Below are 21359 nucleotides of genomic sequence, written 5' to 3'. Positions count from 1 at the left end.
AAATTTAAGATATCATTCAACTATAAACTTCCTTCTATCTTTAAATAGTTACTGAATTCTATTACTGAGCACTGTTCTTAGCACTCAGTAGAATCCTCTAACAAAGCACGTAGAAATTCTGTTCTTGGTGACGCTTGCCTTTCCCAACTTCCTACCTATCCTTATGACATGCATTTCATGGAGGCATACATTGTTCATAAAGCCAATCTAGAAGCAATAAAATGCAGACCTTGACTCTTGGGTTTTTCCTTGGGTCACTTATTCACTTAAGATTCAGAGAAGTATCCGCAGTGGCAGATAATGGGACAACGGTCTTCAGGATACTAAGATAAATGTGACACAGCCCTTAACCTTGGGGAGCCAGCTTATTATATAAAGGGGGGTTGGAAGGCAGAACAGTTAGTAAGGACATGCAATGATACCTATCACAGAAAATATGATACCTATACCTTACCCTCAGTGAGGGGAAGAATCATATCTTTTTATTGGGAAACTGAGTGATGGCTTCTGCTTGGAGGTGAGATTTAAGCTAGATCTTTAAAATGAAGACATTTACAGATGGGTAGGGGTCTGAGAGTAGGATACAGAATAAGGAAAAAATACACAATTGTAAGCAAGCACACAAAGCATGTTTGGAAGAAAAAAAAAAGATTCACTTGACTGTAGCAGAGGTTGCTGGAGCATTCTGGAGACATGTCTGTCTACAGCCGCACAGGCCTGCCAGCCAGCCTGGGCAGTTGGTTCTTCATTGTGTAGACTGTGGCAGCTTCCAAGGGTTTTGAACTCAGGGATGACATGCTCACATTCAAGATGACAAAGTCAATGTGGCCCAGAGGAGGTAGTGACGGGAGGGCAGACAACAATTTTATCGCGTTCTGGCAACAAGTAAGTGATTCAATTTAACAATAATTGAGTGACCGCGGGTTGGCTTTAGTTCAATCGGTTACTTCGTCGTGGCAAACACTAATAACTGAGTGACCAAATGCTACTTGCTGGGTGCCGAAAAGGAAGCCAGGACAAACTTCAACGTTAAGTGTGGGAGAACGCAGCCAGGATAAAATAACAGAATTGGCACTAACGAAATGCCCAAGCAGAATAGCAGAATCGGTACTAACTAAAGACTCCCAACCACCACCACGAGAGGTAGGGAAAATAACTTATGGAAAAGAAAAAGAGTATTCTTAGAGGATCCAGAGATCTAAAAACACCATCCACACTCTAACCCAGCAGATTCTAAAGGAATTGGATCTCGCAAAGAGTGTGTCTATTATGCCCAGGCACTGAGCAAATAAACAGGTCCCTGCTCTAGAGTGTTTATAAGTTAGAAGGGGAGACAGGAAACAGACACAGAAACAGGAACATATATATATATATATATATATATATATATATATATATATATATATATATATATATATATATATAACAAATCAGGTGGTGCTAAGTGGTGTGAAGACAAAAGAAATTAGGCAAATGGAAGAGAGCACAGTATAAATGGGGTATCAGGGAAAGCCTTTATGAAGGTGTGATATCTCATTAGCCAAGGGAGCAAGCTTGCCTGTAGCTAGGAGACATCCCCCAGATCGAGGGAACAGCATGTGAGATGAGAGTGAGCTTGGCATCTTCTAGGAAGAGGAAGGAGGTTGAGAACTGGGAGCCGGTGAGCAGGGAAAGGAGAATGAGGAGGCAGGAGCCAGAGGCCTGGTTATGCAGAACCTTACCACGAAATTAGGAGTTTGGATTTCATTCTGGAAACACTGAAGGATTGTGGGAAAAGACATAATAGGTATTGTGACTGCTGTACATTGTATTTATGCCACATGCCAACACCTAAAATATACCTGACACATAGCAGATACTTAGTCAATATTTGTTGAAGGAATTAATGATCTTTGGGTCTGTTGTATAGAGAATAGACTGCAGATGGGCAAGAAATACAAGACACTGGCTAAAAATCAAGTGCAAAATCATGGTGACTTATTTATCTGTGGTCGTGCTGGTTGGAGGGGGCGAGAGGAGGGGAGAGCAATTTTCTGAAAGTTATATTTGGGTGAGAGAGAAATCGGGGGACACAAAAGCATTCGGCCTGAGCAACTGGTTTGGGGAGTAAAAACTGGGGGAGAGAGGGTTTCCACATATAAACTTAAGATGACATGGCATTCAAGGGAAGGTGCTGGCAGTGGCATATTTAAGCCTGGTGTTCTGGGAATGAGTCAAGATTGGTGAAATCAACTCGGGATCATCAGCATGAAGGCAGCATTAGACCAAAGGCAGGGATGTAGATAAGAGGAGAAGAGATCTGGAAGCCAAGCCCTGCAGAATTCCATCCTGTAGAGATCAAAATTCAGTAGAGGTTAGCAGGGATAAATATGCAGGCGCCATCAGCAGAGCCTGAGGAAGGGGATCCAGGGAGGCGGCATGAAGACCAGGAGAATCGGGGGTCCTAGAAGCCAGGAGCTTGAGAAAGAGGAAGTGATGCACAATTCGAAGTGCTGCTGGGAATAGAGACTGACCTTGTATGTGACCAGGAAGAGGCCACTGGTGGCCTTCCAGGGTACAGTGGAAGGAACGGGTAGGGACAGGAACCTAAGCAGGGTGCTCTCAGAGAGCCAGAAGGAGAGATAAGGCAGGAGCACAAAGAGAACTTAAAAACCAATGGATTTTTTGGGTCTCAGGCTGCAAGGTAAGCATCCCTCCCCTTTCCCTCATAATTTGCATTTACGTTAAATGTATTGTTTGTCTAAATCAAACATTACCTGATAAAATGTGTCTTTACAGGCTGAGATGGAGAGTGGAGAAAGCTAGTGTAAACAACTTTTCAAGGTGTGTTTTATAAAAGGAAACAAAGCATCAGTGCTGTGTGGGTGTAGGGTCAGGGGGTCTATAAGGTGTAATATATGATATTACAGTGCGTTTGTGTGCCAACAGTGTCCCTCCTGTCATCCCCTTTACGCACGGGTCCTGTGCCTGATCATGAACAGAGGCGACACTGAGGAGATGGAGGGGGATATGGCAAGGACAACCCTCTAAATTATTTTTTTCTCAACTTTTTAAAAGAATTATTTTCACAAAAATAACTTGTGCTCAAAAAAGAGGGGGGAAACTTGTTAATTAGGTAGTTTTAAGTTTCAATAGTAAAAGGAATTATGACTAATCGTGAAGAAAAAGACAAGCCCTTTGAATGATTAAAAAAAAATCTATTGATGAATCCTGTAGTTTTTTCACCTGGTCAGTGTACTTACTATAGGAAGGGAAATGATGACTGACTAATGGGTTCCATTAGCAAGATCTACAGTGTGTAATTCTAGTCTTCCCCCCCCCCCCCCACACCTTTTTAACCTGAATCCCTGAATTTCAATAATGTGCAGGACTGAGATTTGCTGTGACTTATACCCTGAAAGCAAAAGCAAGGCACATTTGTGCAAGTTAAGTGGGTGTCAATTTAAGGGCAACATGCTTAAATTACAATCCCTGGCCATGAATGTGAATTTTGGTCTTTTTTTTTTTTTCTTCCTCTTTCACACACACAATATTTCCCTGACATCTGTGCAATACAAATAGATCTAGAAAGTGTGAAAAGGAAAATCTGCTCCACTAAAAATATAAAAGGGACCCCAAATGAAGTCTACATGACAGCATCTCCTTCATGGGCACAGATGGCTTCTCTTTCCAGCTCTTCCCACCTCCCCCAACTCCAAAACCAGCTCTAAGTTCCATCCACTGAATTCTACCCAAAATACTGCAATGCAACAAATGCCTGGTAGTATGAGAAGAGCCTGTCTATACACTATGACCTTATTTTTCATCCTCTGTGTGCATCAAGCTTTGAGACGGTAAAGTGAGGGTTACTAATTAATAATGTGAACAGCACACATCACTTGGTGCCATGGAAATCCAGATATTTTTTCCAGTGGCCCAATAAACAGTAACATCCTGCATCTACCACTTATTTCCCTACAGTGACCGTGTCACAGAAGATAACAACCGCTTACCAATACCCATACATCCAAACATAGTTTGATATATATATAAACCATCTATATGTTTCTTTGTTTCCTAGAGTATTGAAAGACTTTAAGACACAAATACCTTGTTTTTTATTTGAATGACTTATATTGTCCATTCTAACAAAATTGATCTGATAATTGCTCTGATAACTTCATGTATTCCATGAGAAAGACATGTCTATAAACAGATGAACTAGTCTGCCTCTAATCCTCATATTCAAACTTGAGAAGCACTTCTCATGAAGGGTGTAGAAAAGGTTGAGACAAGTAGGAAGACTACGAGGCTCCGACTCCTGCATTTGGAAGGACACGGTGAAGGTGGGGGAGGTGGGCAATGGTACTAGTGGCATAAATTGTGTGAAGTGTGACAGGAGCTCCTTGGAGCTAATGAGGGAGGGAGGGAAAAGCAAAATGAGGAAGCAGCAATAAATGGAAAGAGACATGGTGGGATGAATCTCAGGGAACACTTTTGGCTGCAAGTTATTCAGCCATGAAACACACACATGGTGAAAATAAAACTGCTTTACTACAGGTATTGGAACCTTGACCATCAAACCCTAAAGTTCTAAACATTTTATATAGGAATTGAGGACTGTATACTTCTTGGAACAGGAAATGCCACATACTTTTTCCTTCAACACAGTAAATCTAGTTTTACAAATAAAGAAAAAATTACTACATTTGTAGAGAATAGCATTAACAGAGGACCCAAAGTGATTATTCGATAACTTAGGGGCTGACACGGAAAGCCTTAAGTAGTTCTACTATGTATACATATATATAGTCAAGTTAAATTATCACTGATATTTTTTTGCCCCCTAATTAGCTCAATTGAATAAACTAACAAAAATAATCACAGAATCATGGTGTTGGTGACCTTTGAGATTATCTGGTTAACTCCCTACTTTTAAAGAAGAAGATATTAAACCTGAGAGAGGAAAAGTGATGTGAAAAAAAGCCACACCAAACCTCTCATGCTGTTTTCTCTAAGAGACCATCAAACACGCCCAGGGCTGCATTACAGAAAGGGCAAATGAGCACTGCTTTTCCTGGTTTCCTAACGGTCACCTGTTCTGTTTTGTAAGATGGAAAGGAAGAAGGTGATGGGAGAGAAGCAGGGGTTGCTTCATCAATAAGTAACACCTGTTAGCACAGAAATTTGCCTGTTGGGCAACTCTGTTGGGATGAGCTGGCCAGGAATGCTGGCCGAATCAACGGAACTGCTGGGTGGTTTCAGAAGCACTTGGAGAGGAGGGGGGCAGGAGGGCTCCCACGCTTTCCGTTTAAGCGCCACTTAAGAGACAGGGGGCTTGGACAAAATGAGTTTCCTTCAAAGGTTACAGCAAGACAGAAGAAAGCAGTGTCAGACTCATTTTGTCAGAATGGACAATATAAGTCACCCACGTAAAAAACAAAAGACCAAACCTGAAGCATTTGAACTTGCTGTCTACCTCATTTTCTACTGCGGCTGTGGGGTAGCCTCTCTCAGAAGCAGTAAAGTGGGAAAGCCTGGATTTGAGTTCCAGCTTGCTGGTTCTCCTCAGAGAGAGAGATTTGCTCATCTGATTCACAAAGGGAAGAATCCCCACATATTTTCTGCTTAAACAAGTAGATGATATTTTTATGACCTGAAATCCACTCAGTCAACAACCCTAAGAGCATACCATGGACTGGGCAAAGTTCAAGGTGCTGAAGAGATGAGAGATACATTTAACAATGTCCTTGTCCTCAAGATACACTATTTGTAAGACAATCACGCTGTGGGCCATTCACAACTAATGTAATTGCAATATGGTAAGTGCTGCCTTAGTGGTATGGACAAAAGGCTTATGGGAAAATAGGAGGGGGAGCAATTCATTATGCTGACAGATACTATTATTTCAGGAAGTTATTTTGATTGTAACTTTTTTAAAAAGTAGCACACTACTTTTTTACCGCACACTCAAATTGTGTGCATAAGCATATAACAATGATCAAACATCTCAACTATCCCTAAACCGTACAAATTAGTATAAGCATATGAAAACACTTTGCTTGCCTATTTAGAATAATTGTTGCTCACTCGATTTTATAACAAGCCAAACAGTGCTAACAAGTTTTATGAGCAACACCAAATTCTATCAGGGAAAGTAGCTTATGCTATTGCCAATTTGTTCAAAACAAAAATCACTAGAAATAAGCTACAGTCTCGATTATCCACGAATGACAGGGCTGGAATAAAGAACTAATCCACAAATAAAGAGAAAACCTATTATCCTATGAATTCAACATTCTTCTCTCTCCTTCAACTGCAGAAAATATTTTTGCTACCGTGGATTTTAAAAAACGACCCGTTTTAGTTGTTGCCTAATTTTAGTTTATGAGAAAAATGCAGACACTGATGGTTAAAAAACAACAACACCCTGCAGGTATAAAAACAAGCCATAAACCCAGGAATCAACCCCTGCTTTGCTTAGACAGTCTGGGCTATACCCTTTTGCTTTGCTAAACTGGGTAACTTCCCTTACTCTTCTACCCTCATCACACAGTGCTGGGTCTGGAACCACAGCTAGCCTGACTTCCTCACTTTACCGATAAGGAAGGGGCTGAGGAGGCTTGTCTTTCTGAGACCGCGTCTGGTCTGTCAGCCTTTCCTAGATTAACAGTCCGATCCGATGCAAACATCAGAGAAAGTAAAACCTGAAGTCATCTTTTAAAACACCCACCTTTCAAAGGGATCAAATGTCGCCAGGCAAGCAGATCGCAGCAGCTGCAGTCCCTCTGAGCTGATGCATTTGCAGACTGCTCTGGCTCGGAATGAGATCCCTCCACCCAGCCAATAACGCACACAATCCGAACAAATCTAAGTCATTTGCCTCTGTGGAATAACTACCCCAGACAAAAACAGAACTGTCATTTCATAAAGCTGCCAACTGCACTAGACTGGGATTCCAGAATTAGTCAGAACATGCTTTATCACATTAAGCGCTAGGAAGTCCTGCAGGTCTAGGAATGGAACGCGTGCTGCATTTCTTCAGTGCCACATTCCAGAGGAGGCAGCAGAGAGAAGGAAGGGGCTGGGGGATTCTACCACACACTCTTTCTCTACCAACCAGACACACACGTCATACCAAGGTAGGCATGTGGACGCTAATCCCTTCTTAGTGGACAGCACGCATTTCCAAAATGAATCCGTGAGCTAGAACGAATAGCTGTTAATAGCCAAAGCTGGGAGAGTCCACTGATGAGAAAGAAACGCAGCGATGGCTGCCTGCTTTGTGCGGTCTCGGACAATGACACTTCTCGGGTCTTTCACGGCTGGCCTTTTCCCGTGGGTTTCAAGTCATAAACGTAGCTGCCCTCCTACATCGCACTTAAACACTAGGAAAAAGAGAAAAGACACCTCCCTTAGTCTTGGAACCAGGCTGATCTTCCTATATCCATTTCCTATATCCTTATTAGCTTTTCAAAGAGGAAAAAAAATAAATAAAAACAAGGGGAGAATTGCACCACTGCAGATCCCGAGAAAAGTAAACACACACACACACACACACACACACAAAATAATAATAAAATAAAAAAATAACGACAGCAATGTCAAATAATATCCTCCACAACCAGGAGAATCGCCCCAGCCTAGCTGGTGTCTGCCCAATGCAGACCGAGGCAGGCTGTGCCTGGAACCACATCTCCGCAGCCTGAGTCCCTGCCAGCGCCCGCCTCGCGCTGAGATCCGGCGAGGAAGTTAGGGTGTCTGTCCAGTCTCTGGGTGCACCACGGCCTGACCAGCACCCCCCCCCCCCCCCGCACCCGCGCTCCGCAAAGAGGCCAAGTGGCCGGCGCATCCAAGGCAAGCGAGAGGCACTCAATGCAGGTGGTGGTGGGACCACATTGTCTGAGGCCCCGAATCTGGCTGCATTGTCACAGACCGGGGTGCAGGGATAAAAAAAGAAGCGCACCTTCAGCTACACAGGGACGGACCAGGCACCTGTCCCCCAGCGGCTTCTCTCTGCCCGTGTGCAGGTCGCAACACCGCAGGTGACAGGACCGGCTGCTCTGGTGAAGACTCGGGGAGCAGGGTCCGGGAGCCAAGCAGCCGGCCGGGGCCGGCTGGGTGCTGGGGGAGCACCCGCCCCGCGCACCCCGCGCCCGCCACCACCCAGAGGAGCAGGGCCGGGCCTGCCGCGAGCCCCCGGGCGAGCATCCTGGAGCACGGACGGGGCTGCGGGCGCTCGCTCCGTTATCCCCGGGCTCCGTTATCCCCTGGCTCCGTTATCCCTGGCTCCGTTATCCCAGGGCTCCGTTATTCCTGGGCTCCTGTTATTTCTGGGCATCGCGAGGGACACAATTACTTAAGGGAGCCCCGGGCGAAGCCGGTACCCAGCGCTTTGGTCGGGGTGGGTGTGGGCTGGGAAGGGGATTACGTAGGTCTCTCCGCCCCCTCACCGGCACCTCTTTCTCCCGGGGCGGGCCGGGCCGGGGCGGGGGAGACGCGGCGAGCCCGCTGGGGGGTTTCTTTGTTTCTCTCGGAGCCTCACCTCCCGGGAGGGCCGGGTGTGCCGCTGGCACTCAGCTCGCGTCCACGCCCGCCCATGCCTGCCGGGCCCGGCTGACAATCGAACCTCCCAGGAGAAGCGAGGAGGTGGGGAGGAGGGTGGACCCCGGGTTCTGGGGAAGGAGGGCGCCGCCGGGGCCTCGCCAGCAGCTGCGAAGCAGAGGAAGGGGCAGCAAGCAGAGTCCCCGAGCAGCGCCCGCTTACCTTGGCAGCCCCGGCCCGGGCACAGATCATGCTCCCGTCAGCGCGCAGAGGAGGGCCAGGCGGGCACATGTGCCCTGCAGGGCTCGCCGGGCCGCGGGGACCTGCGGGACTCACCGGGTGCCCACCCGCTGTCACCGGCGGCAGCCACCGCTCCGCGGAGGGGCCCGGGCTGGGCGGGGGAGCGCGGCGGGGGAGGGCCGGCGGGGCCAGAGACGCACCGTGTCCGGCTCCCGCGGCGCCTGGTGCACTGTAACGCAGCGCGCCTCATCGATTCATCCTCCCGCCGCACCCCGCCCGCCGCGCCCGCTCCTCTGTGGGCACCGGATTCCAGCAGCAGCCACTAGCAGCGCTGGCTCTGCCGAGCGCTGCCCCGCCCTACGGCCTCAGCGCCAGCACCACCCTCCGCCCCCCTACTTCCCTCCCCCCCATTGTAAATATATATATGGTGTCCCCCCCCCAAAAAAAAAATGTATGCACACTTTACAGCTGATAGCTCCATTTTGAAAATAAAATGCACTTTAATAAACGCTGCCTTTATAATTATTCAAAGTGTGTGTATCTATTCTTGTCACCCAGGGCCCCATCCTTCCAACACCCAGAACGGACACTGGGCACATCCAGCACCAGCTCAGAGCCCATTGGCTCTTCTGTGTGAGAACAACCAGTGCGTTGAGAAAGGATGTGGTACACACCTCAGTGGGCGCCCTATAACAGGTGTTCTTGTACCCACGTCGCCCACTTAAATAACACACAGTTACGCACATTCACAGACACGTGTCCAGAAATTGTTTGATATTTGCACCACAAACACACAAAAAGAACATCATCATTACGAATGCAAAGGATGAAAATCTTCCCGGAAAATCTACATTTAGGCAAGCCTGGATTTCAACCCGGGTTTTATATTAAACGGCAGGTAGTATCAGAATGCTAGAACTGGAAGCAGACACTACACCCTCTTTGAATAGCCAATCAAGATGCAAACAGAGCTGAAATGTTGGTCACTGTCGGTTGCTAGCTACTCCATATGTGTAAATCTAAGTGCACTTGGTCTATACTTGGCCTGTATGTGTTCATGTAAGAGGCAGTGGTTTTGAGCACATTCTGTAGTCTGAGGTTCTATGACCTACTTGCATTCATTCACAATGCTTATTTATGTCTTGCCACTCTCCTGCCCAGCACTCCCTACGTAAGTCATTATTCACACCCCGAGTGGTCATTTTCCTATACTGCAAATGCAGTACTCCTCTAGAATAAATAGGGTTGGCCCTGACTCCAGACTCCTTACCTAAGACCAGAGCACAGACCTCCCAAAACCACATCTCCTGGTGCCTCTCCCAAACACTGTAAGATGGCTGCTCCTCTGAGGAACTTATTTCACTGAACAGTCTCTTGGCATTGATTTCTCTCTCACAACCAAAACCAGTGGAAAGCTTGGAAGAAGTGTAGGTAGCTCCGCCCTTACTGACTTATTTATTCCTCACATTCACGTAGTTCCTCTGCAGAAATAAAAAATCATCATATTTTACAGAGAAGAAAACCCAGGCTACATAGGGTTGTATAATTTCCTTAAGGTCTCATTGCTAATAGAAGACCTCAAATCTAAAGGGAACAGACGTCAGCTGCCCTAACTTAAAATGAGGTGTATTTGGTGGAGAAATGAAAAGATTTGCCATGAATTTTAAAGACACCCATGTATGAATCATATTTATCAAGCTTCCAATATACTCCAAACATTTATAAATACAATAATAATTCACTATCCCAATGCTTCCAATAATACTAATCTGTATATATAAAAGCCTAAGGGACCCAACGACTGAACCACTGGTCACTATGGCCCGCACTGACCACCAGGGGGAAGATGCTCAATGCAGAGTGGCCCCCTGGTGGTCAGTGCGCTCCCAAGCAGGAGCACCGCTCAGCTGACCCACGGGTGCCAGATGCAGGGCTCACAGCCAGTTGGGACTGGCTAGGCGCAAGCCCATGGCAGGCACAGCAGGGACCAGATGAACAGGAGTGGCAGGCAGGAGCAGCAGGCAGCGTTGGACTGCTGATTTCAGCCCGATTGCCACAGGCCACGCCAAGGGACCTCACAGGTACATGAATCTGTGCACCAGGCCTCTAGTCTATAAAAATAAAAGTATAATATGCTAATTAGACCGGACTTCCTTCCAGATGACCTTCCAGATGAAGCTGGGGCTGCAAAGGAAGCCTGGGCCCCAGGTGTCAGAGGGAAGCCGGTGCTGGCAGCCAGAGGAAGGAAGGCCTACTCTTGCATGAATTTTGTGCACTGGGCCTCTAGTCTTACATGATGGCATAAAAACACATGTGTCAAACACAAGGCCCGCGGGCCAAATCCGTCCCGCCAGGCCTTGCAATGTGGCCCGCACCGCACTGTCATCACTGCACTCCGCTGCGTTTCCATCACAATGACAGTTTATGACTGTTCAGTAAACCATTTGGCCCGCGATTTAGGCTGGATTTTAGATTTTGGCCCCTTCTCTGATTGAGTTCGACACCCCTAGCATAAGATGATGAAGCCATTTTGAGAAGCATAAATAAATATTAGGTGTTATTATGATGCTAATGCACTCTTTGTTTCCACACTTTTCATTCAGGATCTAGTGGGATATAGGGAAGGACTGGCATGCCTGCTCATTTCAAGGTCACATGCAGACAAAGAGAAAAACAGAGCACCATTTGCAAGTGGCACCTACAATGCTGAGAAAGCTCTGATTTGGACTGGCCAGGGATTACATCTTTGGTGAGACCTTCATGTAGTGTCAGAAGTGAATGTCTTCTAGTTAAGGACCACGCTGGTATAGCTATGCTCATGGTATCAAGTCCCATAGTCTCTCTCAGCAAATCAATTGCAGCCAGTGACACAAAATTATCATTTGAGGCCCCCCAAGACCCTAAGACTTAGGATAGTAATTCAGGCCAGGGTGTCTAACTTTGAGCAGCTAAGTAAGTTACCTAGAGAAACTAGGACTTCCTCTAATGAGGGGGAAATGATTTTAACTTTGAAGGGTTGAGTAAAACTAAAGCAGAGGGTGAGCCTACATGAAAGAGCATAGGATTTTCCAATATGAATTTATTCACTCATTCAACAATTTTTAATGTGCTAATTTCTGGGGATATAAGCTTAAAGAAGACAGAATATATTAATTCATGGAGATCAGAGCTAAGAATACTACAACCTCTAATTAAACAACTTAGCACTGTATATTTGATGGATGAGGTGATAGATGAAATTAGAGGACCCATGATCATATTTTACAAAGGCCATTAATTCAGACCCAGGTTGGGGGAGTGAGGGTGGGAATCCAAGGGCAGACTTTTTTTTGAATTGATGGTGCCCAAGTTGAGTCTTAAAGGATCAGTAGAAGTTGGCAGATGAAGGAAGTGAAAGGAAAGCATTCGAGATTAATGAGGCAAGGTCGGAAGATAGGCAGAGAAGTATATAGTATATTCAAGTGTATAGCAGTGTCTTATTGTGATTTTAATTTGCATTTTCCTAATGACTAATTACGGGGAGCATCTTCTCATGTGTTTATTTTTTATTCTTATACACTGGGCCTCTAGTATATTATAATGCATGGAAGTTTATTTCTAACCTTGTATGTAGTTCATTTTTATTAGTGTTTCATGGCTGGTTAAATAAAACACACCTGTTAGATTTTTTTTAATGTTTGATATATGTCAATTAATTAAACTTTTCCATCATATTACTCTAACCATATGTGCATTAAATTACTCTGTGCAATCTAATTGAAATATGCTTAAGCCACCTTAAAAAGACATTAGACACAATTTATTTGTACTTAACACATGTTAACATTTTGATTAAGGCTATTATACACATTTGACTTGTAAAACTTCTTTGTAGATAATTAACATCAATATAAGATAATTCATTATAACTTTTTTGCTTTGCTGGTATTTTTAAGTCTCAATTTCTATTTGCTTATACAATTGCAAATGTTACCTCAATGCATTCACTCACCTATTCTGACTACTTTTCATTTTTAATCTCTTTATTTCTTTATTGTATGCGTAATCTTTATGTGAGATTTCAGGATGTTGATTTTATATCCTGCAACTTTTCCAAATTCATTTATTAGATCTAGTGGGTTTTTGGTGGAGTCTTTAGTGTTTTCTCCATACAATATAATGACATCTGCAAATAACGACAGTTTTAATTCCTCTTTTCCAATTTGGGTGCCTTTTATTTTTTCTTATGGTCTGATCACTATGATTAGAACTTCCAATACTATGTTGAATAAAGAGTGCTGAGCCTGGCCAGTGTGGTTCAGCTGTTGAACACAGACCTATGAACCAGGAGGTGATGGTTGGATTCCCCATCAGAGCATATAATTGGGTTGTGGACTGGATTCCCAATAGAGGGCGTTCAGGAAGCAGCTGACCAATGATTCTCTATCATCACTGATTTTCTTTATCCCTCTCTCCCTCTTCCTTCCTCTCTGAAATAAATGCAACCTTAAAAAAAAAAAAAAAAAAAAGAGTGCTAAAAGCAGACGTCCCTGTCTTGTTCCTGATTTACGGAAAATGCATTTAGTTTTTGCCCATTGGACATGATGTTGGCTGTTTTTCATATATGGCTGTTATTATGGTGAGGTATGATTCCTCTATTCCCACTTTGCTGAGAGTTTTTACCATAAATGGGTCCTGGATTTTATCAAATGCTTTTTCTGCATCTATTGATGTGATCATGTGATTTTCACCTTTCATTTTGTTTATGTGATGTATCACATTTATTGATTTGTGGATAGTGTACCAACATTGTATCCCAGAATAAATCCCACTTGATCATGGTGTATGATTTTTTAAATGTATTTCTGGATCTGAATTACTAAATATTTTGTAGAAGATGTTAACAACTATATTAAACAGGTATATTGGCCTATAATTTCCTTTCCCCCTCTTGAATTTTTTGGAATAGTTTGAGAAGGATAGGTGTTACTTCATCTTTAAATATTTGGTAAAGTTAACCTGTGAAATCATCCATTTCAGGATTTTCACTAGCTGGAAGTATTTTGAATCTTACTTCAATTTAATTGGTTGTTATTGGTCTATTCAGGTGTTTTGCTTTTTCCTGATTTTGTTTTGCAAGATTATATGTTACTAGGAACTTGTCCATTTCAACCAGTTTGCCTATTTTGTTGGCATATAATTGTAACAATCATTTGTATTTCTGTGATGTCTCTTGTTACATCTCTTTCAGATCTGTTTATTTGGGTCTTTTTTCTCCTTTTTAAAATATGTTTTTATTGATTTCAGAGTGGAGGGGAGAGGGAGAGAGATATGGAAATATCCATGATGAGAGAGAATTATTGATCGGCTGCCTCTTGCATGTCCCCTACAGGGGATTAAGACAGCAGTAGGGGCATGTGCTCTGATGGGGATTCCAACATGACCTCCTGCTTCATAGGTCAATGCTCAACCACTGAGCCACACCAGATGGGCTCTCTGTTTCTTGACAAGTCTGGTTAGACATTCCTCAATCTTGTTTATCCTTTCAAAGAACCAGATTTTGGTTTCATTGAGCTTTTGCATTATTTTATTTATTTATTTTTTTCATTTCTATGTCATTTATTTCTGTTCTGATATTTAGTATTTCCTTCCATCTACTTACTCTAGGCTTTTCCTGCTGTTCTTTTTCTAATTCTTTTAAGTATAGGGTTAGATTGTTTACTAGAGACTTTTCTTTCTTCTTGCCAGGCCTATAAAGCTATGAACTTCCCTCTCAGGACTGCTTTCACTGTGTCCCACAGATATTGGGGTGGTGTGTGCTCATTTTAATTTATTTCCAGGTAATTTTTTATTTTTTCCTTGATCTCATTAGTAATCCATTCATTGTTTAATAACTTGCTATTTAGGGACCATGTGTTTGAATTTTTTTTTGTGTGTGTGTGTGTAGAAAACATAGGATCCAGCTTATTTTGCAAGACTGTAGCTAAAGAAATATAATCTAAGAAAAATATGGGATAAGAGGGGGCACTCTGTAGGGAGTGCTATTTTAATTCTTCAGTGGGGTTTTCAAAATAGCCCCTAACCAGAATACAGCAGCCATTCAGTATTAGTAAGCTACTTTACTTTATACTTTCTGGCAATTAGGAGATCCTTGAGTTCAGTATATGATAATCATAATAAAATTAAAATTTTGAACACTTATTTCTGTAATAAAGTTATAAAAAAAGACATGATTGTTCCCATTTTTAAATGAGGGAAACTGAGATAAAGAGATTGAAAAGTGCCAAAACCAGTTTGGCTCAGTGGATAGAGCGTCAGCCTGCAGACTGAAAGGTCCCCGGTTCGATTCTGGTCAAGGGCATGTACCTTGGTTGTGGGCACATACCCAGTAGGGGGTGTGCAAGAGGCAGCTGATAGATGATTCTCTCTCATTGATGTTTCTAACTCTCTATCCTTCTCTCTTCCTCTCTATAAAAAACCAATAAAATATATTAAAAAAAAGAGATTGAAAAGTTTATCTAAATATATAGGAGCCACCTTTGCTGGGAATAATGAGAAAAATAAGGAACTGTGTGCCAGAACTACAGAAAGTGATAAAATATGACAGAACTTGAGAAGAGTTTTTGCCTTGGGGTAAATAAATCTTGAATTTATAATAGAAGAGTATTCACGTGTATCTGTAAAAGGCATTGCAGTATGCACTTAGAGGCTACATCTCTGGGACTCTCAGGAGATAGTGATGAGTTATAGAATCAGAGAGGTAAGAGAGAAAAACAAATTTTATTATTTATAATCTATATAGCTGATAACAAAGGAGATTTGAATAGAACAGCAGCCATTTCCTGCTGGGCTGAAAGATTTGTGTAGGAAAATTTGGGAGTAGGAATTAAGGGAGAGCTGAATTACTATCCATAAAAGTGAGGAGAGAAACTATTTTGGTTTCCAAGGCAATATGGGTGGGAGGAAGTGAGGAGCAGAAGAAAGGGAAAAGTCAGTGTGATAATGGAAATGATATAGGCTGGAAAACTTTTACTAAATCTTCCTGTAATAAAGTTATAAAAAAGACATTATTGTTAATAATAGCCTGAAATACATCTCAATAATAGCCTGAAATACATCAAAACAGTCCACGGGGTCATCCCCAGCACAGGGGGCAGGAAAGATGTGAGAATATGGGATAATGGTAATGTCTGCTCTATCAAGGACCTTTACTGTGGATTTAGCAAATTATTCCCAGTTTATTCACATTTCCCTATCCTACAACTTCACCTGACCTGCCAGTTTTGATTCTTCTGTCTTTAGTGATTTTAATTTCTCTATTTTAAACTCTTGGTTCCTTGTTTCACACAAGGATCTAAATACTTGAGTTTTATTGCTTTCTGCCTCTCCTCCAGCTCCTGTAATTGGGACTGGAGTCTTTGGGGTCATGCTGTTTCAGGGAGGACTTGCAGCCCTGGTTCCTGCTGCCCCAGAATGTCTGGTCAGTTTTCCTCTTGGAGTTATGAGACTCAGACAGGCAGCAAGTAACACGATGCTTGCCAATGGAAAGTTTAAGAACAGAATTATTGAATTAAAGTAATCTTAGACAAGATGAACTAAGAAGTATTAACTTTTACAATAATGACAAACAACCCCAAGACATCTGAGTGGCTAAAAACAACAACAAAAGTATGTTTTTGCTTAAGTTACATGAGCGCTGTAGATTTGTGCCAGTTCTGCTGGTGTGGATGCACACCTCCAGGCTTTGCTCTGTTCTGGCACCCAAGTTGAAGAAGTTTCTATAGAAAACATGCTATTCTCATGGCAGAGGGCATGAATGCAAGAGGGCCTGAACCAACCCATGTAATGTAAAGCTTCTGGTTAAATAAAGCTATTGTCGTCCATATTGGCAACCCATTGGCCAAAGCACATCTGGGCCCAGTCTAGATCACATATCCTCCTTTCCTCGGATGTAGGACAGATATCTCTTAGCACAAGGTAATGATACATAATCCTACTTCAGGGGAAAAGCAAATATTTAGAAATAATATTATAGGGAACATAGATGAAGGGAGTGGGGAGGAAGAAAGGGTCCCAGTTACCGGAATAAAGTACAAAACAAGACTTTGCCCACAGGCAAATGAGAAAGGGATCTAATGATTTCACATAACTAAAAGTCCAGATAGAGTTGAGCAATGCTAACTTTCTGCTCACAAATAATGTCCAGGATCACTTTTTTTTTCCCCCCACTGTTTCATGCAGCCTCTTCTATACAGTTTCAAAATGGCCTCCAGAAGCTCCAGATTTGCAGTTTACCAACTTAACAACCTCAAAGGAAAGAAAGATGCTTATGTACCAATAGTTCTAGAACAATTCTGAGGTTGACACTCATTGGTTCAGATTGACTGTCGTGTTTCACATGCCAAAAACTAGTTAATATGTCAAGAGGTATGGGATAGTTACCTAGGGTTGGGTAACACACGCACACTTAAAAATGAAAGCAAAATTAGCCACACTTGAAAACACTTGGGCAAAGCTGTGGAGAAGTCCTCCCAAGGAAATTTGAGGGGCTCTCACTGGAATTCTAAAGGTCTCACCAGGCCACTAGGAAGAACTATTGGTTAACTTAAGTTTTATTCTTGCTAGGTATAGGAAATACAGTCTCACCAACAAAGAATTTTATAGGGCTAAACTAAGGAATTCAAATAAAGCTCTGGTAATGTGTACGGAATTTTGGAAGTGGGGAATGAGTAGGGTAGATAAAATGTGCTTTCAATAAATTCTAAGACATGAAGTGGGTATTTTCCAGTAAATTGTTTAATGAAATATTTCAGTCCTTCTCTGACACTGATTTTCCCAGAACAGTTATAATCACTAGCGTGCTCTTTTTTTTTTTAAAATATATATTTTATTGATTTTTTGTTTTTACAGAGAAGAGAGGATAGAAAGCTAGAAATACAATGAGAGACAAACATCAATCAGCTGTCTCCTGCACACTCCTCAGTGGGGATATGCCTGCAACCAAGGTACATAACCTTGACTGGAATCGAACCTGGGACCTTTCAGTCTGCAGGCCGACACTCTATCTACTGAGCTAAACCAGTTAGGGCTAGCTTGGCTCTTGATTTAAGGTTGAAGTCTGGGTAAATACCCATTTCTTAGTGGGAGATAAATGTTTGGCTGGTAAAATGAGCAGATGTCTACTCCATGGGTAACAGTGCTATCATAAGGCCAGCTATTAGGCTGACTTAATGTGAAGTCAGTTAGATCACTAATCCAAGGCCCCATATATCCTTCTTGCATGATAGCAGGATTAGTTTAGATCAAGAGCTAAGTAAGTGTCAAGAATTTTGAGAAGCAGTTATTGACCCTCCAATGTTGGTTGAGAGGCATTGACTAAGCAGGGCACATGAGTAACTCTCCTGAATTGTTCCATTGGTCACTGAAATCTCATGTTTCCAAGTTTCTTTTTATCCCTGAAAGCAATAGATAGCATTTGCATTTCAGGGAAACCAGGAAGAAGGTTTTAGGATGTTAGAGAACAAGACAAACAGTAGGTGGTGGTGGACAGTGTGTGATCAAGGAGAGAGTAAAATGTTTCCTTTTAAAATGACTTGCGGGCCACTATATAAAGAAGACACCAAATTTATTTTCCTTTCACTCATGTTAATGTCTCTTTCCCCTTAAACAGACTCAAAGAAGAGTTTTAGGAAATTTGAAAAGTTCTCATTAATTCCTATGAGTTCAGAAAAATTCTCAATTTTAAAGTTTAGTGTTGCTTCCCCTAATTTATTTTTGAGAAAAAATATAATTTTTCCTGCTTTGACTGTCAGAGAATCTTAACAAAATGTTAAAATAATAGGACTCAGGCCACCCCTGGAGATAAAAAGAATCTTGAGAGTCACCACTCTCAAAGGTGCCCTTCCCTGTTTGGACTTCACTTTTAAATCCCTTTGTTCCTAAATTATTCCTTTCTTTCTCATGCTTTTGGAAAGCAATGAACACAATTTAAGGTACGACTGGCAGCAACAGTCAGACTCTTTTATCCATTTTTCCAGTGTCTCTCCTGAGGGAGCCTCACACGAGGCAGTCACATACCTTGATTGTTGATAGTAATGGTTTGGTGAATTCCACCAAAAAGGCCGATCTAGAACTAAAAAACATTTTTTTTCAAAAGATAAATGAGCTGAAGCCGTTTTGGCTCAGTGGTAGAGCGTTGGTCTGTGGACTGAAAGGTCCCAGGTTCGATTCCGGTCAAAGGCATGTATATTGGTTGCGGGCACATCTCCGGTAGGAAGTGTGCAAGAGGCAGCTGGTCGATGTTTCTCTCTCATCGACGTTTCTAGCTCTCTATCTCTCTCCCTTCCTCTCTGTAAAAAAAAATCAATAAAATATATATATATAAAAAAAAGATAAATGAAATCTTAAAATGTGTTTTCTTGGTGTTTAATGGTAGTGTTATGTATTAGATTCAAATTGCAAAAAATTTTTTTAAAAATGTAGCAAATACTGCTTCACAGTTCTCTTTGACTCTAGCACGATTACAATGGTCCTGTTTTTATACTGCTGTGCTCAGCACTACAAATTGAGTCAGCAGCTTGTGCTAATTGTATTCTGCTAATGTGTGCATAGCTTGGCACCTGTTCACTTTCTAATAAGGGCACAATGAGAAGCTTAATTCCACCCGTGTGCACTGTGTGCAGCATCTCCTTCACGGAGAGGGAGAATTGGGGGCCACTTTTTCTTTACTCATCCACAACTGACCAAAAAAATCATATCCCTTTCCACATGTCTTTCCACTTTTAGATGTTTTTCAAAGCTACAAGCTGAATGGACATCTGTTGAAGGAATTAACAAGATTTCTGATTTTACTTTTTAACAAAAAATAGAGGTGTAAATGTTGGAAAGCGAAACACATACTGGTTTGGGGTATCGTTAGGATAGGCTTTTTGTCTTGTGCCCTTTCAACAGATATCTATTACATGTCCAACCTTCTGATTGTGCATGTCCCTTCTGTGATTTTGAGTGCTCATTGCTAGCCTCTGCTGTCCAAGGGTAATATGAAAGTAAAACAGAAAATTAATGAAAACGATATCTTTACTGTGCATTAGATACATTTGGTGTATCACAAATAGGACACAGTAAATCCATGGTAAATATTAGAAACTACTTTGATTAGCTATGGACAGGGTTAAGGAAAGTTAGCAAGAATGAAATCGGAAAATCTTGACATTGACCAGATGTCTGTGCCCCAGATAGAAGCCAAGCTATTTCTCTCCTCCCATTTCAGGTAGAGGGGTAAGAATGCCTGGGTGGCTATCTCAAAGAGCCACGAGAATGCATGACTCATTGCTCTCAACCTAAACATTCCTTGCTTCAACCTAAGCCTCATTAGCAGGGTAGCCAGCCACCTTCCAGATAAGTCATTGTCAGAATATGAGCAAGAGTTTCCTTTTTCAGTCTGGGTTTCCTCCTCTGTTGAATGAACAAATTCTCCCAGTTGAGCTCAAATGCCCCTTCTAGTTCTAAAATTTGATTATTCCATTTACTTAGTAATTTGTCCTCTAAAATAACAATGAAATTATTTTACTACCCCATGAGAAATAAAGGCCAATTATTGTTAAACCTTCTTAGGGATGATTAAAGAAAAAAAGATGAACTAATATTCTACTTTACATTTGTCTTTTGTTCAGTTGATGTGACACCCATTTTCCTTCTTTAAAAATCTTTCCCATTGCTTATAAATGATTGGAAATTGTTTGCTGAGCAATGTTTAATCTTTCGGCAAGTTGTTTTTGAGTCTGACACACATCTTCTTCCAATAATGCTTATAATTGTTGGTCTTTAAACTTGTTCGGTAGACCTGGACGTTGTCTTTAATATCAAAACCATCAGTTTTAAAGTGTTTAAACCAGCATTCACAAGTATCTTGAGATGGAGCATAAACTTTTCAAAGTATACGATAACTTTTTCGTCAAAATAATGAAAACTTCCAGCAAATGCTTTTTTTTGGTATGAAATTCGTCATTTTTAAGTGTAAAAATACCTATGATTTAACACCTTCAGAAAATTTGACATTTGAAGTTTTGAAGTTTGCTGTCAATACAAAATAGCATACATATCAAATCACATATATAGTAACATATGTGTAACTCTATCTATTGAAAAAAAAAATCCGCATTAACTGGTATACCTACCTTAAGTGTGACACAGCATTTTTAAGGTTTGTCAGACACTAAGAAATAATTATCTGCAGAGAAGTACCTTAATAAGAATATTTAGATTCCTCTAGAATAGGGGTGTCGAACTCAATCAGAGAAGGGGCCAAAATCTAAAATCCAGCCTAAATCGCAGGCCGAATGGTTTACTGAACAGTCATAAACTGTCATTGTGATGGAAACGCAGCGGAGTGCAGTGATGACAGTGCGGTGTGGGCCACATTGCAAGGCCTGGCGGGACGGATTTGGCCCGCGGGCCTTGTGTTTGACACATGTGCTCTAGAAACTTAATTTTATGCCCATATCAAGCCAAGCCTTAAAAGACTTATTTACTGGGATTCCAATATGTTAGTTTTAAGGATCTAAAACTAACTGAACTGAATTTTGACATATTATTGGTCTTACTATATCTCATTAAAC

The 21359-nt window shown here is 42.0% G+C and overlaps 1 protein-coding gene across 4 annotated transcripts in view; it reads right to left on the bottom strand.

Annotated features, from left to right (window-relative positions):
* HECW1 (HECT, C2 and WW domain containing E3 ubiquitin protein ligase 1) overlaps positions 1-9095 on the bottom strand; it is a 101141-nt gene extending 92046 nt beyond the window's left edge. For 2 of the 4 annotated variants that reach the window (XM_036429813.2, XM_045578612.1), the window contains exon 1: positions 8746-9095. Coding sequence is in view for 2 of the 4 variants with exons in the window: in XM_045578612.1 (XP_045434568.1) it covers positions 8746-8814 (69 nt within the window). In the remaining 2 variants the exon portion in view is untranslated. The remainder of the gene's footprint in view (positions 1-8745) is intronic. The other 2 variants (XM_036429811.2, XM_036429810.2) reach the window with 1 other exon arrangement.
* Between the last annotated feature and the right edge of the window lie 12264 nt (positions 9096-21359).

Source organism: Pipistrellus kuhlii, unplaced genomic scaffold (genome assembly GCF_014108245.1).
Source record: "Pipistrellus kuhlii isolate mPipKuh1 unplaced genomic scaffold, mPipKuh1.p scaffold_m20_p_10, whole genome shotgun sequence".
Lineage (NCBI taxonomy): Eukaryota > Metazoa > Chordata > Mammalia > Chiroptera > Vespertilionidae > Pipistrellus > Pipistrellus kuhlii.
The sequence above is the reverse complement of the archived record's forward strand: the minus strand, read 5'-3'. Positions and strand labels throughout refer to the sequence as shown.